The sequence below is a fragment of the Anomaloglossus baeobatrachus genome, chromosome 5 (assembly GCF_048569485.1).
Source record: "Anomaloglossus baeobatrachus isolate aAnoBae1 chromosome 5, aAnoBae1.hap1, whole genome shotgun sequence".
NCBI lineage: Eukaryota > Metazoa > Chordata > Amphibia > Anura > Aromobatidae > Anomaloglossus > Anomaloglossus baeobatrachus.
The window spans coordinates 424,245,602-424,261,309 of record NC_134357.1 but is presented as its reverse complement, the minus strand read 5'-3'; the positions used below and the strand labels follow the sequence as shown (position 1 = coordinate 424,261,309).

The 15,708-nt window shown below is 43.4% G+C and overlaps 1 protein-coding gene across 10 annotated transcripts in view; it reads left to right on the top strand.

Moving 5' to 3' along the window:
* Positions 1-15,708, top strand: part of LOC142311692 (microtubule-associated protein tau-like) — a 134,823-nt gene that overhangs the window by 72,092 nt on the left and 47,023 nt on the right. For 9 of the 10 annotated variants that reach the window (XM_075350312.1, XM_075350317.1, XM_075350311.1 and 6 more), the window contains exons 3-5: positions 5,909-5,995; positions 13,858-13,923; positions 14,668-15,381. In XM_075350312.1, the coding sequence (XP_075206427.1) occupies positions 5,909-5,995; positions 13,858-13,923; positions 14,668-15,381 (867 nt within the window). The remainder of the gene's footprint in view (positions 1-5,908; positions 5,996-13,857; positions 13,924-14,667; positions 15,382-15,708) is intronic. The other variant, XM_075350318.1, reaches the window with a different exon arrangement.

The window sequence follows — 15,708 nt, the reverse complement described above, 5'->3', positions numbered from 1 at the left end:
TGAAGCTTGGACGTCATTGGATCTTCCAACTGGACAACAATCTCAATGATACCTTAAAGTCCATCAATGCTTGGTTTCACAAGAAGTCGTGTGAGATCATGGAGTGGCCTTTAAATTCACCTGACCTCACAGAAAATTGTTGGATGGCTTTGATGAAGGTGGTGTCAACTTACAAACCCAAAAATATTAGTAATATAAAGACCATAGTCCATGAGGATTGGGCTAAGATTCCTCAAAGGCTGCCAGAAGCCGGATTCATGACAGTATGAGGTGCTCTATTAAGTACTAAAGACACTTGCCATGAAGGGGGTTACTAATTCTGAGACCGCATTAGTCAGTAAGTGCCATTTTATGTTGAATTTGGAGAAACCACTTATTATATTACATAATTTCAATATTTGACTGGTTTATTGCAAACAGCAGAAAGTTTGTAACTTTTTCTCATAAACCTAATTTGCGTTGGTGGGGCTCTCATCATTTTTATTGTATCTGTATAGTAGTCTATATTGTTTTCTTGACTCCACTATTCAATGCAGCATTTATCAAATCATGATGGAAGATGATCTTGATGCGTCGCATGTTGATGGCCTGCCACATATTTAACTACTGCTAATATGAGATTGCAACCATGGACTGCAGATGGAGCAAACCAAAGGAAGCAGAAGATGACAATGTTACCTATACCTGCTGCTTTGAACCTTTGAACCACCTACGACTCGGATCAATATCCTTCAGCACGCCGCCTGTTGTGAAACTACAACTCCCAGCGTTCCCTGACAGCAACAAGCTGTCACTGGTTACTGGGAGTTGTAGGCTACCCTGTGTGGCGACATTGGTCTTGTGACATGAAGAAAGTTGCGTCACATTATAACATTGCACCTAACGATATCACTGTGGTCATGTTGTACCATAATGCGACCATTGCAATAAACCCCACACTGTTGGACTCTTGGTTGCTAGAGACACCCTAATATTTTATTTTGTTCTGTTGTAGTTATGTTTTATTGTGTAGCCTATTAGTCTCAATACGTCAGATTGGTGGCTTCTTTGAAGGGACAGTGTCAGCACAGGATGACTGTTCAAACCCAGTACAGGTGGTCTTGCTTGATGATGATACACCTTTCCACCTGCTTATTTTTCCTATTCCCCCCCCTCCTTTTCTTTGATTGACAGCTCTGGATTCATAGAGCCATAGAAGGGAGGAGATAGATCGGAAATCCAGCAGATGGGAACATGCATGTACATGATTAGCCATGCCATAAAGCACCGAGCACCTGAACTTGGTTTGAACAGTCATTCTGTGCTGACTGAGACCCTTTAAAGGGGTAATTTCATCTTGAAAGATGGATATTGTCAGATAGTGCTTGTACAAACAAGCACATTTGCAATTTACCGCTTATTAAAACTTTCAGGCATTCTTGAAGTTTTAACCCTTTTTTTCGGTTACATTTTGTCGCCTAAGATACCGACCACCGCTGCTGTCTAGCTTGTAAGCACTGCACTGAAAATGGCCTGAATTAGAGGTAACTGCACGTTCTAGCGATCCTGGCCAGCTTCAAACTGTGCTTACAAGCTCAATAAAAAAGAGCTTATAAGCACTTCTCATGTTCTGCTTTCTACCAGTGGAGGTCAGTCTTCAAGGCAACGAGTAATAAACAGAAAAAAGTGTTACTATCTCAGAACAGCTGAAAAATGTAATATACAGTAAATTGCAGAATTGCTTATTTTACTATAATTTGCCAAGGAATTTTGATTGTTTTTTCTTTTTTGTCTATGAGGCTTGTGTAATGAGGTTGAACCATTTATTGAGTGCGTAGCACACTTTTTTCACCCTAACAAGCCTTGTATCTGTGCCAGATGGACTTAGTCAAATAGTCAAATAAGCTTTTAATCCCTCACTCACTGACTGCACACAAAGAATGTAAGGTTTTGATACATGAGGTGTATTAAAAAGTTGTAGATCTTTCATTTTTCAGAAATTAAAGGGTTTTTTTTATTTGGAGAGTGGGGAGTTTACATTGATGGTCTATCCAGAATCTGTCCTTACATCAGGGATTTCAGACCAATGTTTACCTAATGACGAGTGGTGTATCTTGATGCCCGTGGGCTCCAGTGTAAAATCTCCAACAGGGCCCCCAACTATCAGATCTTTACTAATATTGAATTTCTCATTTATGCCCTCCTAGTCTCCGGGGCCTGGGTGTGACTGAAATCCCTGCACTTACTATATTAACGCCCCTGCTAATGACTCATTGCTGGTTTGTGATGGTTGGTGTCATCCAAGATTGGTTGGTGTCATCCAAGATTTATCTAAGATTCCTCAGGAAATGCAATAAATATATTTAAGATACGGTGTCCCCTCAGCAATACCCACATCAGTCTTGAGGGGCCCATCATGAGTTTCTCTATAAGCAGAGAAGTAGAGATATTCCTACACAAATGAATGGGTAGTCCACTACTAATAGCGGCACATCAGAGACTTGTTCTTTAGATAGATGAAGGTCCCAGTAGTGGGCTCTGTACCTACTATACATTTATGGCACATCCACCGATGTGCCATAAACGTGTGACGTGGTAATAGCCCTTGAAAACGACAAATCTATTGATTTCTGTTGCCATCTGTGGCTTGGTCGGGGCTTCTGAGTTGCAGGCCTGTCGTTTGAGGTGAGAGACTATTCCCATACCCAACAATGAGCAAAATATCCGTCATTTCAACTGACGTCTCCCATCTGTCATGCTCGCTTGTTTTATGAAAAGGTAAAACTTATGTGAGTCATTTAAAATCTCTAGTCCTTAGCCGAGGGAAGCGATTAGCCTTTGGATACACATCGAAGGGGCAACAGCATTTTTGAGAATACTATGGGTCTGATCTGCTGATCAGTGGAGGCCATGTTTAGGACTCTCTCCCTGAGCAAACATTGATGCCCTAAAGTAATAGGTCGGCAATGTTTAATCCTCAATCCATGAGTCTTAATAACAGAAAATTCCACTAAAATTGTAAATTATTCTATCCAAACAATGCAACATATTTCCAGCTATCTTTAAAGGGAGGCATATCTGGAAGATAAGCGGCATGTAGAGCGTGGTTTGCACTGATCTTTATAGACAGGTCCTAAATAAAAATGTTTTTAATATGAATTTATTCAGAGGAATCAACCTCATTCGCTCTTTTCACCATGACTTTTCTAGCTTCATGCCAATCTGAATCCCCCCGGCACAGGTCTAGCACATTTCCCTGGGGATCAGGTTCACATTTCAGCATTTGACCGGATGCACTTACATTCCATGTTCTCGTCACCCTCTCCATTACTAGGACTGAGCTATGCCCCAACCAGAGGGAGCGGAAATAAGTTATAGTCTCTTTTTATTAAAGGGAAAGCTCTAGCAGGGCTCAGATGTGACGATGTAACACTGGTAAAAGTATAAGTTTACATGTTGGGAATCCATGGAATTTCACCCCCATTGACTCTATTCAGCGTGACCCCATTCTGTTAGGATACTGAAAGACTCAGCTTGAGACAGGCGTGAAGACCAAAAGACACAGAATGCCAAAAACAGGTTCCCAGCTACGGCATGAATGCCCCTTCACAATCGGCTTCAGCTAAAGGCCATATCCCGTCTCAGTTTAAAACTTCTAAAAATCAATTTAAAAGGATATATCCACAAATAAAGTTTCATCCATTGCATAAGAAAACATTAGACAATTATTTTTTAATTGAATAAAAACTTTATGAATCAATTACTCAAATTTTTAAAAACTGGTCGCCCTGAGAAGCTTCATGTGAATGGAGCGGAGGTCAATCATGCACACTACCACCACTCCATTCATTCGTAATGGGACCGCGGCGCTGAAGATGGCGAGCACTGTGGTTCTCCCATAAGAATAAATGGAGTGGCAGTGCTTGATCACCGCTCTTTTTACATGGTAATATTCAGAACCCAAATTATTCGGATCAGTGAATGTCCCAGTGTTCGGACCCTCACCTATTGGGAAGTTGTTTTATCGACGAGATAACTGTCAAACTTGAGAATATACCTTTAAGGGCACGCAATGTCTTTTTTGGGCAGGAACGCCTCAACAAACACTAAAAAGAATGAATATATGCACTGCAATGTAATCATGACTTGCTGTTCATATGTTCAGTCTTTAGAGAATCCAAAGATGTGAAGGAGTTAAAAGAAGTGACCCGATCATTCTTCTAGCTGCTTCCTCTTGAAAGTTGCTCACTAGTTTATTTAATACAAGTTAAAAAAAAGGTGGTCAAAGACAACACAAAAAAGCAAGTGAAAAGACATCACAAAAAACAAATGAAAAGACATAAAAAAAAAGTCAGTTAAGAAAAATAAAATGCCTTCCTCCTGAAAAAGTCACCGGGTTCGCACACGTTACCCTAAAGTTATCGTGTTGTGTTGGCTGCAGTTTGATATGAAAAACTGTTGTGATGTATTTGACCAACTTTTTTTTAAAAACTTTTAAGTAGTGAGCGACTTTCAAGTCACTTCTTTTAACCTCTTCATATCGTTGGAAACCTGAAGTGGTAAAATAATTTCTAAAGAAACAACAAACTCTGCTTTACTCACCCTCCTCAGGTCCAGCGCTGTGCCTCCTCCACTGTTCCGTGACTGTTATTGTAGCGCTGAAGTCACATTGACAGCATGGCAGTCAATCAGTGATCTTAGCAGCTCTGAGTAGCTCATGCCATCAAATTTGACCAGAGCAGTTGCGCTCACTGATTATCTGTAGTGCTGATGACGTGATGTGAGCGTTGCAGACAATAATAGATGTGCTGGACTTGAGGGTGAGTAAAGCACAATTTGTTTTTTTTTAAAATAAACTGGAGACGGAAACTGGAAAACCCTTTAAGGCCCTGTGAGCAGTAGAAAATGGAGTTTTCTTAAGAAAATTCCGCAGGCTCTGAAAGATAACCGAACCTGAAAACCGCATGCGGTTTTACCATGATTTGCCATGGTTTGCCATAGGTTTTCCGCGGGTTGTTTTCTGCGGTTTTTGACCGTTATCTATGGCAAAAAACGCAGGTACCTGCGGAAAAGAAGTGACATGCAATTATTTTTGCTGCAGAAAACATGCAGCAAAACCTGTTGGTGAAAAATCCGCAGTGTGCACACAGCATTTTTTTTTACCATAGGTTTTGCTGGGGAAGGACTGCAGCAAGGTTATAAACATTTTCTGCAGCAAAACATGCAGCAAAACTGCGGTAAAAACCGCAGCGTGCGCACAGGGCCTAAGGCCCCCATATACATTAGACTAATGTCGGCTACAACCCGCCGATATCTGCAAAATCAACTGACAATATATGAGTATGGGGTCCTCCTGGCACGTTGCATTTCAGACAGCCGACCCTTTTGATCTGTGGGAGGTAAGCTGCCGCTAGAGGCGTCTGCTAACGGCCCTCTCATTGAGAACACGGGAGTGCTTGACTGAGCTGAAAGTTCCTGTTTATGGGGGGATTGGGAGAGATAGCCGGCAGCTATTTATGGTGGGTTTTAGTCTGCTAACCACTGAGCACCGTGCCTCTCTAGATCTGTCATAAGCCTCTCCCTGTATGACCCCTTTAGGTACTGTTCGCAATCTGAATAATGTGCCATCGTTGTCCTATTACACTTGCTTTTCATTCATGACACAGGACATATGGGGGTATTAAAAGTCACGGTAATCCACACCAGGCAGACAGCGGGAGGCCGCAGGTAATCTCACGCAATGCTGCAAGTAGCATTAGTGTCCTTTTATGTGTTCTGGCACCTTGTTAGTAGAAAACCTGGAGTACGCTCTCCCTGGGAATGAGGCAGTGGTTATATAATGGTGGCGTAGAACAGTTCATTATGGGTGATGTTTACTGTGCTGGCTTTACACATGCTTAACCCATACTGTTTTATCATCCTGTTACAGACAGCAGCCCTGTGCTAGAGGACGACCTAACAAATGGTGAAGCAGTAAAAGGCCAGGGTCATACAGAGATCCCTGAGGCAACCACTGGTAAGGCAGAACGCGGCAGGTTACCCACTCACATGCCGGTGCCTCTCTGCTACGGCTTTACCTCTGCCTCTGCCATCCTTATGCCTATGCATGAATCTTGCGTTTCTAGATGCGAGGATTGCGAGCATTGTGGGTGATAAATGTAGGTTTTGGATCAAAGTAATTCAATTATTCATGCCTCCAGAAGGTTGGAGTCACATAATGACTTCTCACAATAGGACAGGGGCTGTGACACTCTAATCATACCTCCATCTTGATGGCAGCCACCTGAGCATTGATACCTCCTGAAGTAACTCACTGTTAGGCCACGTTCACACATTTTGTATTTGGTGAGTTTTTTACCTCAGTATTTGTAGCCAAAACCAGGTGTGGGACAATCAGAGGAAAAGTATAATAGAAACACGTCACCACTTCTGTATTTTATACCCTTTCCTGGTTTTGTCTTAAAAATACTGAGGTAAAAAATCACCACGTGGTCTTATATTTCTATTCCTAGCAGCTCCCTTAGTAATCCAACAGCACCACTATGACTATAGGTTGTGCCTGGTATTACATCTTCTCTCCATGCAAAGGAGACTGAACTGCAATAATTAATACAGCTCATGGATAAGGCCTGGTTCACACCATGTTTTGTGGTGTACTTGACATATCAGTTTGTACTGTAAGAAAAACATTTAGGCCTAAGCCACACGGCGAGAAAAACAGTGCGAGAGGAGTGCGATAAAACATCGCATTCCCCTCGGACCAATTCTAGCCTGTGTGTCAGCACACATGAGCTATTATTTTCTCAGCCCTAATCGGACTGAGAAAACAATCGCAGCATGCTGCGATTGTAATGCGAGACTCTTTCTCTCGCACCCATTCAAGTGAATGGGGCGAGAGAAAAATCGCACTGCACTCGCGGTACACCGGTGTACCGCTAGTGCAGTGCGAGAATGGCAATAGCCGGCTATGCAGGAGAGAGGGAGAGAAATCCCTCCCTCCCCTCCTCCGTGCCAGCCCGCCCCCCGCAGCTGAGGTCTGCTCGCACGAACGGACCTCAGTTGCAAGGACACACGCATGACACTCGGCTCTGCTGTACTGCCAGCATGAGCCGAGTGTCATGCAAGTGGATCGCAGTAGTCCCCGTGTGGCCCCAGCCTAAGGCTATGTGCACACTAGAAATGTCCTTTTTCTCAAGAAACTTTCTTGAGAGACATTCTGGGAGTTGAAGATTCCCGCACCTGCGGGAAAAAACGCACCAAATCCGCGGTAAAAATGCGTGCGTTTTTACCGCGGATTAGCCGCGATTTTACCGCGATTTCACCGCGGATTTTCCGCAGGTTGTTCCTGACACATGCAAGTATAGCAATTCCGGGGGTATTCCGCAGGTAATAATGGACATGCTCATTTTCTCAAGAAAGTTTCTCGAGAAAATTTTCTCAAGAAATTTTCTTGAGAAAAATCCGCAGTGTGCGCACAGCTATTTTTTTTACACATAGGTTTTGCTGGGAAATGTCTGCAGAAAGACTTCTAATCTTTCTCAAGAAATTTCCGCGGCAAATCCGCAGGTAAATCCGCGGGTAAAACGGTCTAGTGCGCAGATAGCCTTAAACGGATACATTTGTATTTCCATAAAATATAATGGGAAAAACATATGTCAGATTGTTATCCATTTGACATATTTTTGTGCACATATCAATACGTATTTTTACAGGATTTAAAAAACGCAGTCTGCTGCGCTTTTTCATCCTTCATAGGGAACCTGTCACCTTATTTATGCTGCCCAAACCACGGGCAGCATACATTGCAGCAGATTATATTGCTCTCTGAAGTGCACCAGAGATCCAAAAATATATACTTTGAAGATCCAGCCAAGAACCATAGCCATGACCAGACGTGTTCAGCTTCTGTCTGCGCTGCAGCAGGTGATCCTCTGAGATTGGGCATATTGAAAGTTAGCTGCCTGATCCTTCCTTTCCCTGACAGATGATGTTGGTAAGCCCCTATAAACAATAGGTGGTTGGTTTTTCCTGTCAAAATCAACCAACATCAATTCAGTATAAATAATCCGTGTATGGCCAGACTTACACAGATGCAAATATGACTTAGGGAATTTCTATTCTATTTTGATCCATTACTTTCTTTTATCACACACGACAGTGCCTTGCTGCTTCTACTAACTGTGCTGACTACTACCTTTTACTACTCTCTAACAGTTTCTTAAAAGGACTCTGCCACCAGGTTTTTGCCACCTAATCTGAGAGCAACATGATGAAGAGACTGAGACCCTGATTCCAATGATGTATCACTTATTGGGCTTCTTAGTATAATTTTATTAGCAGGAGATTATCACTAGAGGACTATTAAACTTGCTGCCATGTAGTCCTTCACATTCATGAGCTCTCTATAACCCTGCCCCATGACTGATTGGCAGCTTTCTGTGTACATTCTGCATAGGCAGAAAGCTGCCAATCAGTGGTGTGGGCGGGGTTATACAGAGTTCAGCATTTAGAGGTCTGGAAGATCAGCAACAAATAAAAGTGTGATTTCATCCATATACCAGTAAGCAGATTAGTAAGTGACACATCGCTGGAATCAGGGTCTCAGCCTCTACATCATTCTACCCTCAGATAGCATAGCAAAAACCCGGTAACAGATTCCATTTACAAGGGTGTTTCGGTTTTATGTAAAACATATAATTTAAATTACATTAAATCATCAATCTCTCATTTTCATTTCCTCATTATTAAATGCTTTAATTTATTGACAACAAGCAGAGATTTTATAAAGGGATGAGGAACTGAATCAAGGTAAACTTTCCATTATATAGTGATTATTTTACATAAGACGTGGACAAACCCTTTATATCTAACTCGGCTTTCCTCCTCTATTCAGCATGAAGACCTTTATCTCTTCTCCTGTTCTGCAGTTTGGTTCTCTACTTTGATTTTCTGGCACTTTTGCTTTTGGAAAGTAGTCTTCCCTTTCTGTCATCTACTTCGGCGATTATTCTTGATTTTCTCGCCTGCTGCTGTTTTATTTCTGTCCTGTTGAGATCTGATCATGAGACTGTCCAGTCACACAAGAATAGCTGCAGCTAAGATAGGCCGCAGCGAGGAGCCTGAAGCAATACTAGCCTGGCCATGCCCTTTCAATAGCTGTTAGCCAAACACTCATCTGGTTGACGGCTTTTTCTCACGACTACCTCATACACATTTACACTTAGCTTTGCCGAGCGTGTGTTTTTTCTCAAGGAATAGCGACTTATATGCCTTGACAAAACACGATTGGGCATGTTAAAATTCAACATGACCAATCAGTTTTCTTCTGCCAAATGAACATTGGTTGATTGGCTATTAAACATATGCTCATTGGCAAATCCCACAAATATCAGTGGGTTTGGCTAACCATATTAAAGAGAACCAACCATGAGGATTTTCATTTATAAAGTAAAGCCAGTGCTATACTCACGCTAGCATGCTGTGACTGTAACCATACCTTTTATTCTAAATTTGGATGTTTTATTTCAGAAATATGTGCAAGTAAAGTTACAACAATGCACTTCAATTCGACTGACACATGAAACAGGAGTGGGAATATGTAGGTCGGGTCTTGCTATCTATTCCCGCCCCTGTCTGCCTGCCTACTTGGCCTTCCTCCCCCTGTCACCGTCATACATATTAATTCTGGTGCCTCCACACTATTATTTGGAAATATTGCATAAAAGTCATCACTAAGATGGCGTCTGAATGGGTGCCTGCGCATAGCATGCGCAGCATCTCCGGTGCCATCTTTGTGAACAATGTCTTTTTTCAGCAGACTGCCGTATGCGCTATGCGAGGCCGGCGCATGCGCCCTCGCATCCCCTGCTCTCGTTGTGACCGCGGGAGCACAAGCGATCTCAACAGAACTGCAGACCGCCCACAAAATCATCTCACCGATCTCCTGTGAGGCGTGCGGCTCATGTTCTTCTGTGTGAAATCTTAAGTGAGCTAATTTTGTGTAGGGTCTGCAGTTCTGTTGTGACTGAGCGCGCTCCCGCGGTCACAACAAAAGCAGAAGATGCGAAGGCACATGCCCTGCCATCGCATAGCACATACGGCAGTCCGCTGAAAAAAGATAGTGTTCACAAAGATGGCACCAGAGATACTGCTATGCGCAGGTGTCGACTCCGAAGCCATCTAAGGCTTCACACACACATCTGTTAAAAACGTGCGTCTTTTGTCCGTTTCCGTATATACCGGAGACACGGAGAAACGTGCACCAATGTTAATCTATGTTTGTGGTCAAACTTGCGTTTTTCATCATGTCCGTGATCCGTATGTGTTTCTGTTTTGCACCGAAGCATGTCCGTTTTCTGCACGGAGCACGCACACACGGACACCATGAAAGTCAATGGTTTGGTGCGCACAAGTACGTGACACGGATGCATCTATGTATGCTCCGTGTACGTTTTGTGCTTTTTTCTAGCAATGTCTGTCATTCTTTCTTTTTCAGTCTATCTCCCTCAGTCTGTCGTTCGGTCTCTCTGTCTGTCGGTCTCTCTGTCTTGTCTGTCCCTCTCTCACAGTCTGTCAGTCAGTCTCCCCCCTCTCTCATACTTACCGTTCCCCGATCACTGCCGCAGCGCTGCACAGCTGTTCACTAAACTCCGGCGGCTTTTCCTCTTTTGAAAAAGCCGGCCGCTCATTAAACAATCTCGTATTCCCTGCTTTCCCCGCCCACCTGCACCTATGATTGGTTGCAGTGAGACACGCCCCCATGCTGAGTGACAGCTGCCTCACTGCAGCCAATAACAGCTGCTGGTGGGTGGGACTATACTGTGCAGTAAAAATAAATAAATAAATAATTAAAAAAAACGACGTGTGGTCCCCCCCATTTTGATACCAGCCAGGGTAAAGTCACACGGCTGAAAGCTGGTATTCTCAGGATGGGGAGCTCCACGTTATGGGGAGCCCCCCAGCCTAACAATATCAGCCAGCAGCCGCCCAGAATTGCCGCATCCATTAGATGCGATAGTTCTGGGACTCTACCCGGCTCTTCCCAAATTGCCCTGGTGCGTTGGCAATCGGGGTAATAAGGAGTTAATGGCAGCCCATAGCTGCCACTAAGTCCAAGATTAATCATTGCAGGCGTCTCCCCGAGATACCTTCCATGATTAATCTGAAAATTTAAGTAAATAAACACACACAAAGAAAAATCCTTTATTTGAAATAATAAAAATTAAAAAAAAACCTTGTTCACCAATTTATTATGCCCCAAATACCCATCCATGTCCGGCGTAATCCACGGAGGTCCAGTGTCGCTTCCAGCTCTGCTACATGAAGGTGACAGGAGCTGCAGTAGAACCCCGCCGCTCCTGACAGCTCCACGCAGCAACTGAGGTTAGTATCGCGATCACTGATGACGTCACTCAGGTAACTCGCGGCCACCGCTGGATCCTCCACCTGTGACAGCAAGTCGCACGAGTGACAGCGATGAAGTCACAAGTGAGTCGCAGTCACGGGGGGGTGGATCCAGCTAGCCGCGGGTAACCTGAGTGACAGCATCGCTAATGGCGCTGCTCGCTTCAGTCACTCAGGGGATTAGCGGTCACCGGTGAGTCCTTCACGGGTGACCGCTAATCAGGACGCGACACAGACAGAGCCGCGGTATGAGGATGAAGTCAGGTGAAGTTCACCCGAGTTCATTCTCAGCGCGCGACTCTGTCTGCTGTCAGCGGTTATGTATCAATGACATTTAGCATCACACACACGGACATTTCACACGGACAACATACACACACGTCAATTAAGTTTCACACGCACACACGGGCATTACACACGCACACACGGCTATCATACGCAGTTCACACAGATGCCACACGGACCAAAAAAAGGACTCAAACGGAAAACGGACCCGGAAAACGGACCCGAAAAACGGACGTAACACACGTGCGTGTTTTTTCACGGATGTGTGTCGGAGGCCTAAGTATGCAATGGAATGTTATGCCAAATGATAGTGTGCAGGTGCCGAATTTAACATGTATGATGGCGACAAGAGGAGAAATGCCAGACAGGCAGACAGGGGTGGGAATAGATAGCAAGACCTGACTTACATATTCCTGCCACTGTTGCACCTGTCAGTCAGGTTACCTTTTTTACACATATTTTTCAATTATAACATCGAAATTCCTAGCACCAGTATAGCACTGGCTTTACTTTATATTTGCAAGTCCTGATAGTTACTTCTCTAAGTTCTCATGAATGTGTTAATTTATGCAAGACCAATTCTACCAACATTTTACCTTTTTCATATAAGGCCAACATGCCTTTAATTAAAGGAAATCTGTCAGCAGGTTTTTGCCACCTCATCTGAGAGCAGCATAATGTATGCAAGAAGATTCTGAATCCAATAATGTATCACTTAGATTACTGGCTGCAGCTATTCTGACACAGTCTGAATTTTTAGCTTCAGTCATGTAGCTAAGCCCAGGGAGCTGTCACCGCCCACACCAGGCTCTCAATATAGATTGTACATTGACAGGGAGGTGTCAATCACAGCATTAGGCATACCTGACTGCCTTGCACATGCTAGCTAAACCTAGCAATAGTAATCACCAAGTGATAAAGCCTTTAGTTTAATTAAACCACAGCATAAGAGAGGCATAGTTGATTTTTACTTTTTAACCCCTACAGCAAGTTGGCTTCAGCTTACATAGCAAAAACCTGCTGACAGATTCCAGGCTTTTGACCTTGACTCATCGCCCCATATACATGGGCCCCATATAGCCCCTATATACAGTATTTACTCATACACATATGATGAAAAACCATCACATACTCACCTCTCTCCAGTTCTTCTGCCGCTTTGTTGCACTGACCCTCTCACACACTGATTGGTGGAATAAGGAGCCGGCAGCCCACCTCTACCAATGTATTCACTCCTATCTGCATCCTGCAGATAACAATGACATAAGGCTGTGGCAGCCGGGAGGTGGAGGGTATGATGCAGCTCGCAGTCCACTGTTTTGAACCCTTTGGCTGTCTTGGTCCATGGACTAGACTGGAGCAGCCAGAGGGCCGGATGTGGCCTGTGTGGTGCACTTTACCACCCCTGCATTAGCAGCAAGTAGGTTTATAGTTAAACAATGATTTACCCAGCGATTGTGTGGTAAACAATTATTTTGTAGCTGCAGCCATACACATTTTAGTCCATATTGGCCATTAAAGCACCACTCTAGCGTTTTTGTTTATTTCAGCACTGTAATGGTGCTCCTAATGTAAGGTCCCTGCACCTAGTCTAATACTCACTATCCACCATCTTCAGCTCTTCCTGGCGCCACTCCTGTCCTGCACCACCATCTTGTGATCGCAGCTTCTTACTAACAGTGGTAAAGGTCACAAGTTCTCAATGGAAGTCTATAAGGGTCTTGTTCTGGCTCTTGTAGACCTACATTGAGTGCACACACTGGTGGGATCTGGCAGTTTACAGACTGCTGGAGACTGACCGGAAAAGTGCCAATAAAATATGAACACGGCGGCTGGTAAGTATGAGCCTAAGTGCAGGGACCTTACATTTTTGGCCACCACTCCAGTCCTGCATAAAAAAACCCTTAGAGTGGTGCTCTTTAAAGGCATTAAAACATATAGTTCATTTTTTACTTGATCACAGTAAACATGTCTAATCTTCCTGACAATATTCCGGGAATATTCCTTTACAAAGATCTATCAAACTAAAAAAATAATGGAACCACTTCCAACAATCGATTGGCTAAAAGGACCTGTTATTGTTAAATTTCACCCAGTCCTCATTTCTCATTGGCTAACGTGTGGACATCTGAGATCAGTCAGTTATAGTTACTGATGACTGTTCACTGATCTTTACTTTATATCCTTCAGCCGATGAAGCTGGCTTCGGTAATACCCCCCGCCAAGAGGACCAGGCTGCAGAGAGTGCAGTGAAAGGTACAGCTTACTTGTTAGACCCAAGCTCATGTAAAGGAAAACTATAAGTGAATACTAATCCTTTCCTAAGCATTTTACCATTTTTTACTGTACAAAGTTAGACCCAGCACCTCATGACAATTCACTTATGTTCATCTCACCAATGAATTACAAAAAAAGTGAATTGTGAAGACAAAGGTGGAATTTATATTGAAATGCCATTTTATCTTTGCTTTATTACTTAGCATTTATTGAGAAAGTTTTGTGGTTGGATTAGTCCTTGTGTGTTTTGTGGGTCCACTCAAAGACTCACGAAAGACTTAGGTGGCCATTTTTCCACTCGTTTCCACTAAGGTCTTCATGCCATTCATTGCTTTCTTCTAGCAAACTAATAGTTTACCAATGGTAAGACAATGCTCTGCTCAGGGCTCAGTCATGCCATTAGACCTTTTTTGGCTTTCGATATATGCGTTCATTAGAAAAGGGTATTAAAACATCATGGTAACGTTAGATATTTGGTTTTACAAATTTATATTTTTGAAAGAAACATTCTGACCATTGGTCATCCATTCTGAAGGTTTGTAATGAGATAATTGGCCACTATATATTCTACGGGACAGATTAATGTAATCTTTCAGACTTTGTTTGTGTTGGTTACATTTTCTCTATTATATGTATTTGCTTCACATTTTTGTGTACTCTGTGATAATGCATATTCATTACATCTATTCATGCCAAACTTGTACAATTTCACCTGAATCTTAGAGATAAGTTTTCCGGCAAACGCAGGAGAGACGGAGATTCAGGAGTCTTCAAGTAGCACACCGGAAACAGAAGTGGGTATGGAAGGAGACAGATCAATAACAGAACGGGACGTGGATGATTTGGGTGTCATCACTGGAGACACATGTGAAGATGTCAGCCCTGGATGGACGACTTTGAGTAATGAACCATCTGATCTACAAGGAAAACAGGTCTTCACACAAGAATCAAATGGCACTGTTAGTCATACAGATGATGATGATGGGTTGGAAGAACACAGATATGAAGGTGAGGAGGTGCAGCAGGACAACACAATATCTGCTGAAGCATTACATGGTGTACAGCCCCAAACGAATGGTTTTGAGGTGGATGTAGAAGAGGCCGACAACCTCCTCAGTGGCTCAGTCTTCTTAGAATCAAACAACAAACATGAAGATGATGACCCAAAGCACCATGATGACATGGCTGCCGAGTCCTTGTCATTGGAAGAAGTGCTTCCTCGCCCACGGCCATCTGTATCTGTTTACCAAGTGGAGGTTGATGCCAATAAACCAATAGACGGGCAACAGATGTTACCGTGTGAAGCTGCTGATACACTGAGTGAGGACACAGAAGACAAACATCTACCGTCTCCTGGAGAGGTTGGTGGGATCCCTAAAAAAAGAGTATCTCCACTTGGATCTGGAATACCCATCAGCAGGGTTCCTGTACTGAAAGGTGTGTTCTCAGTTGTTATCTACTAGCGACCGGCCTTCTAAAGTCTCCGATCTCCCTCGGCTGCCTTTTGCTTTTCTAACTTGCTTGAAGGAGGCACAATAAATTAATAGCACATGCCCACCACCCGTCCCAATTCTCTTCACCTCCCCGTATGGTTATCATTGTTTGGTTTGCCATTTTCTCCCAGCGCATGATGAACTTTGCATGATCTCCACCCTCCTCACTGCATGTCTTTCCACGTGTGTTCATCTAACAATGAAGGGCACCTAGAGAACATGTGCATGATAAATTCTTTACCGAAACAAGATGGACACTCGAGCAAAAATG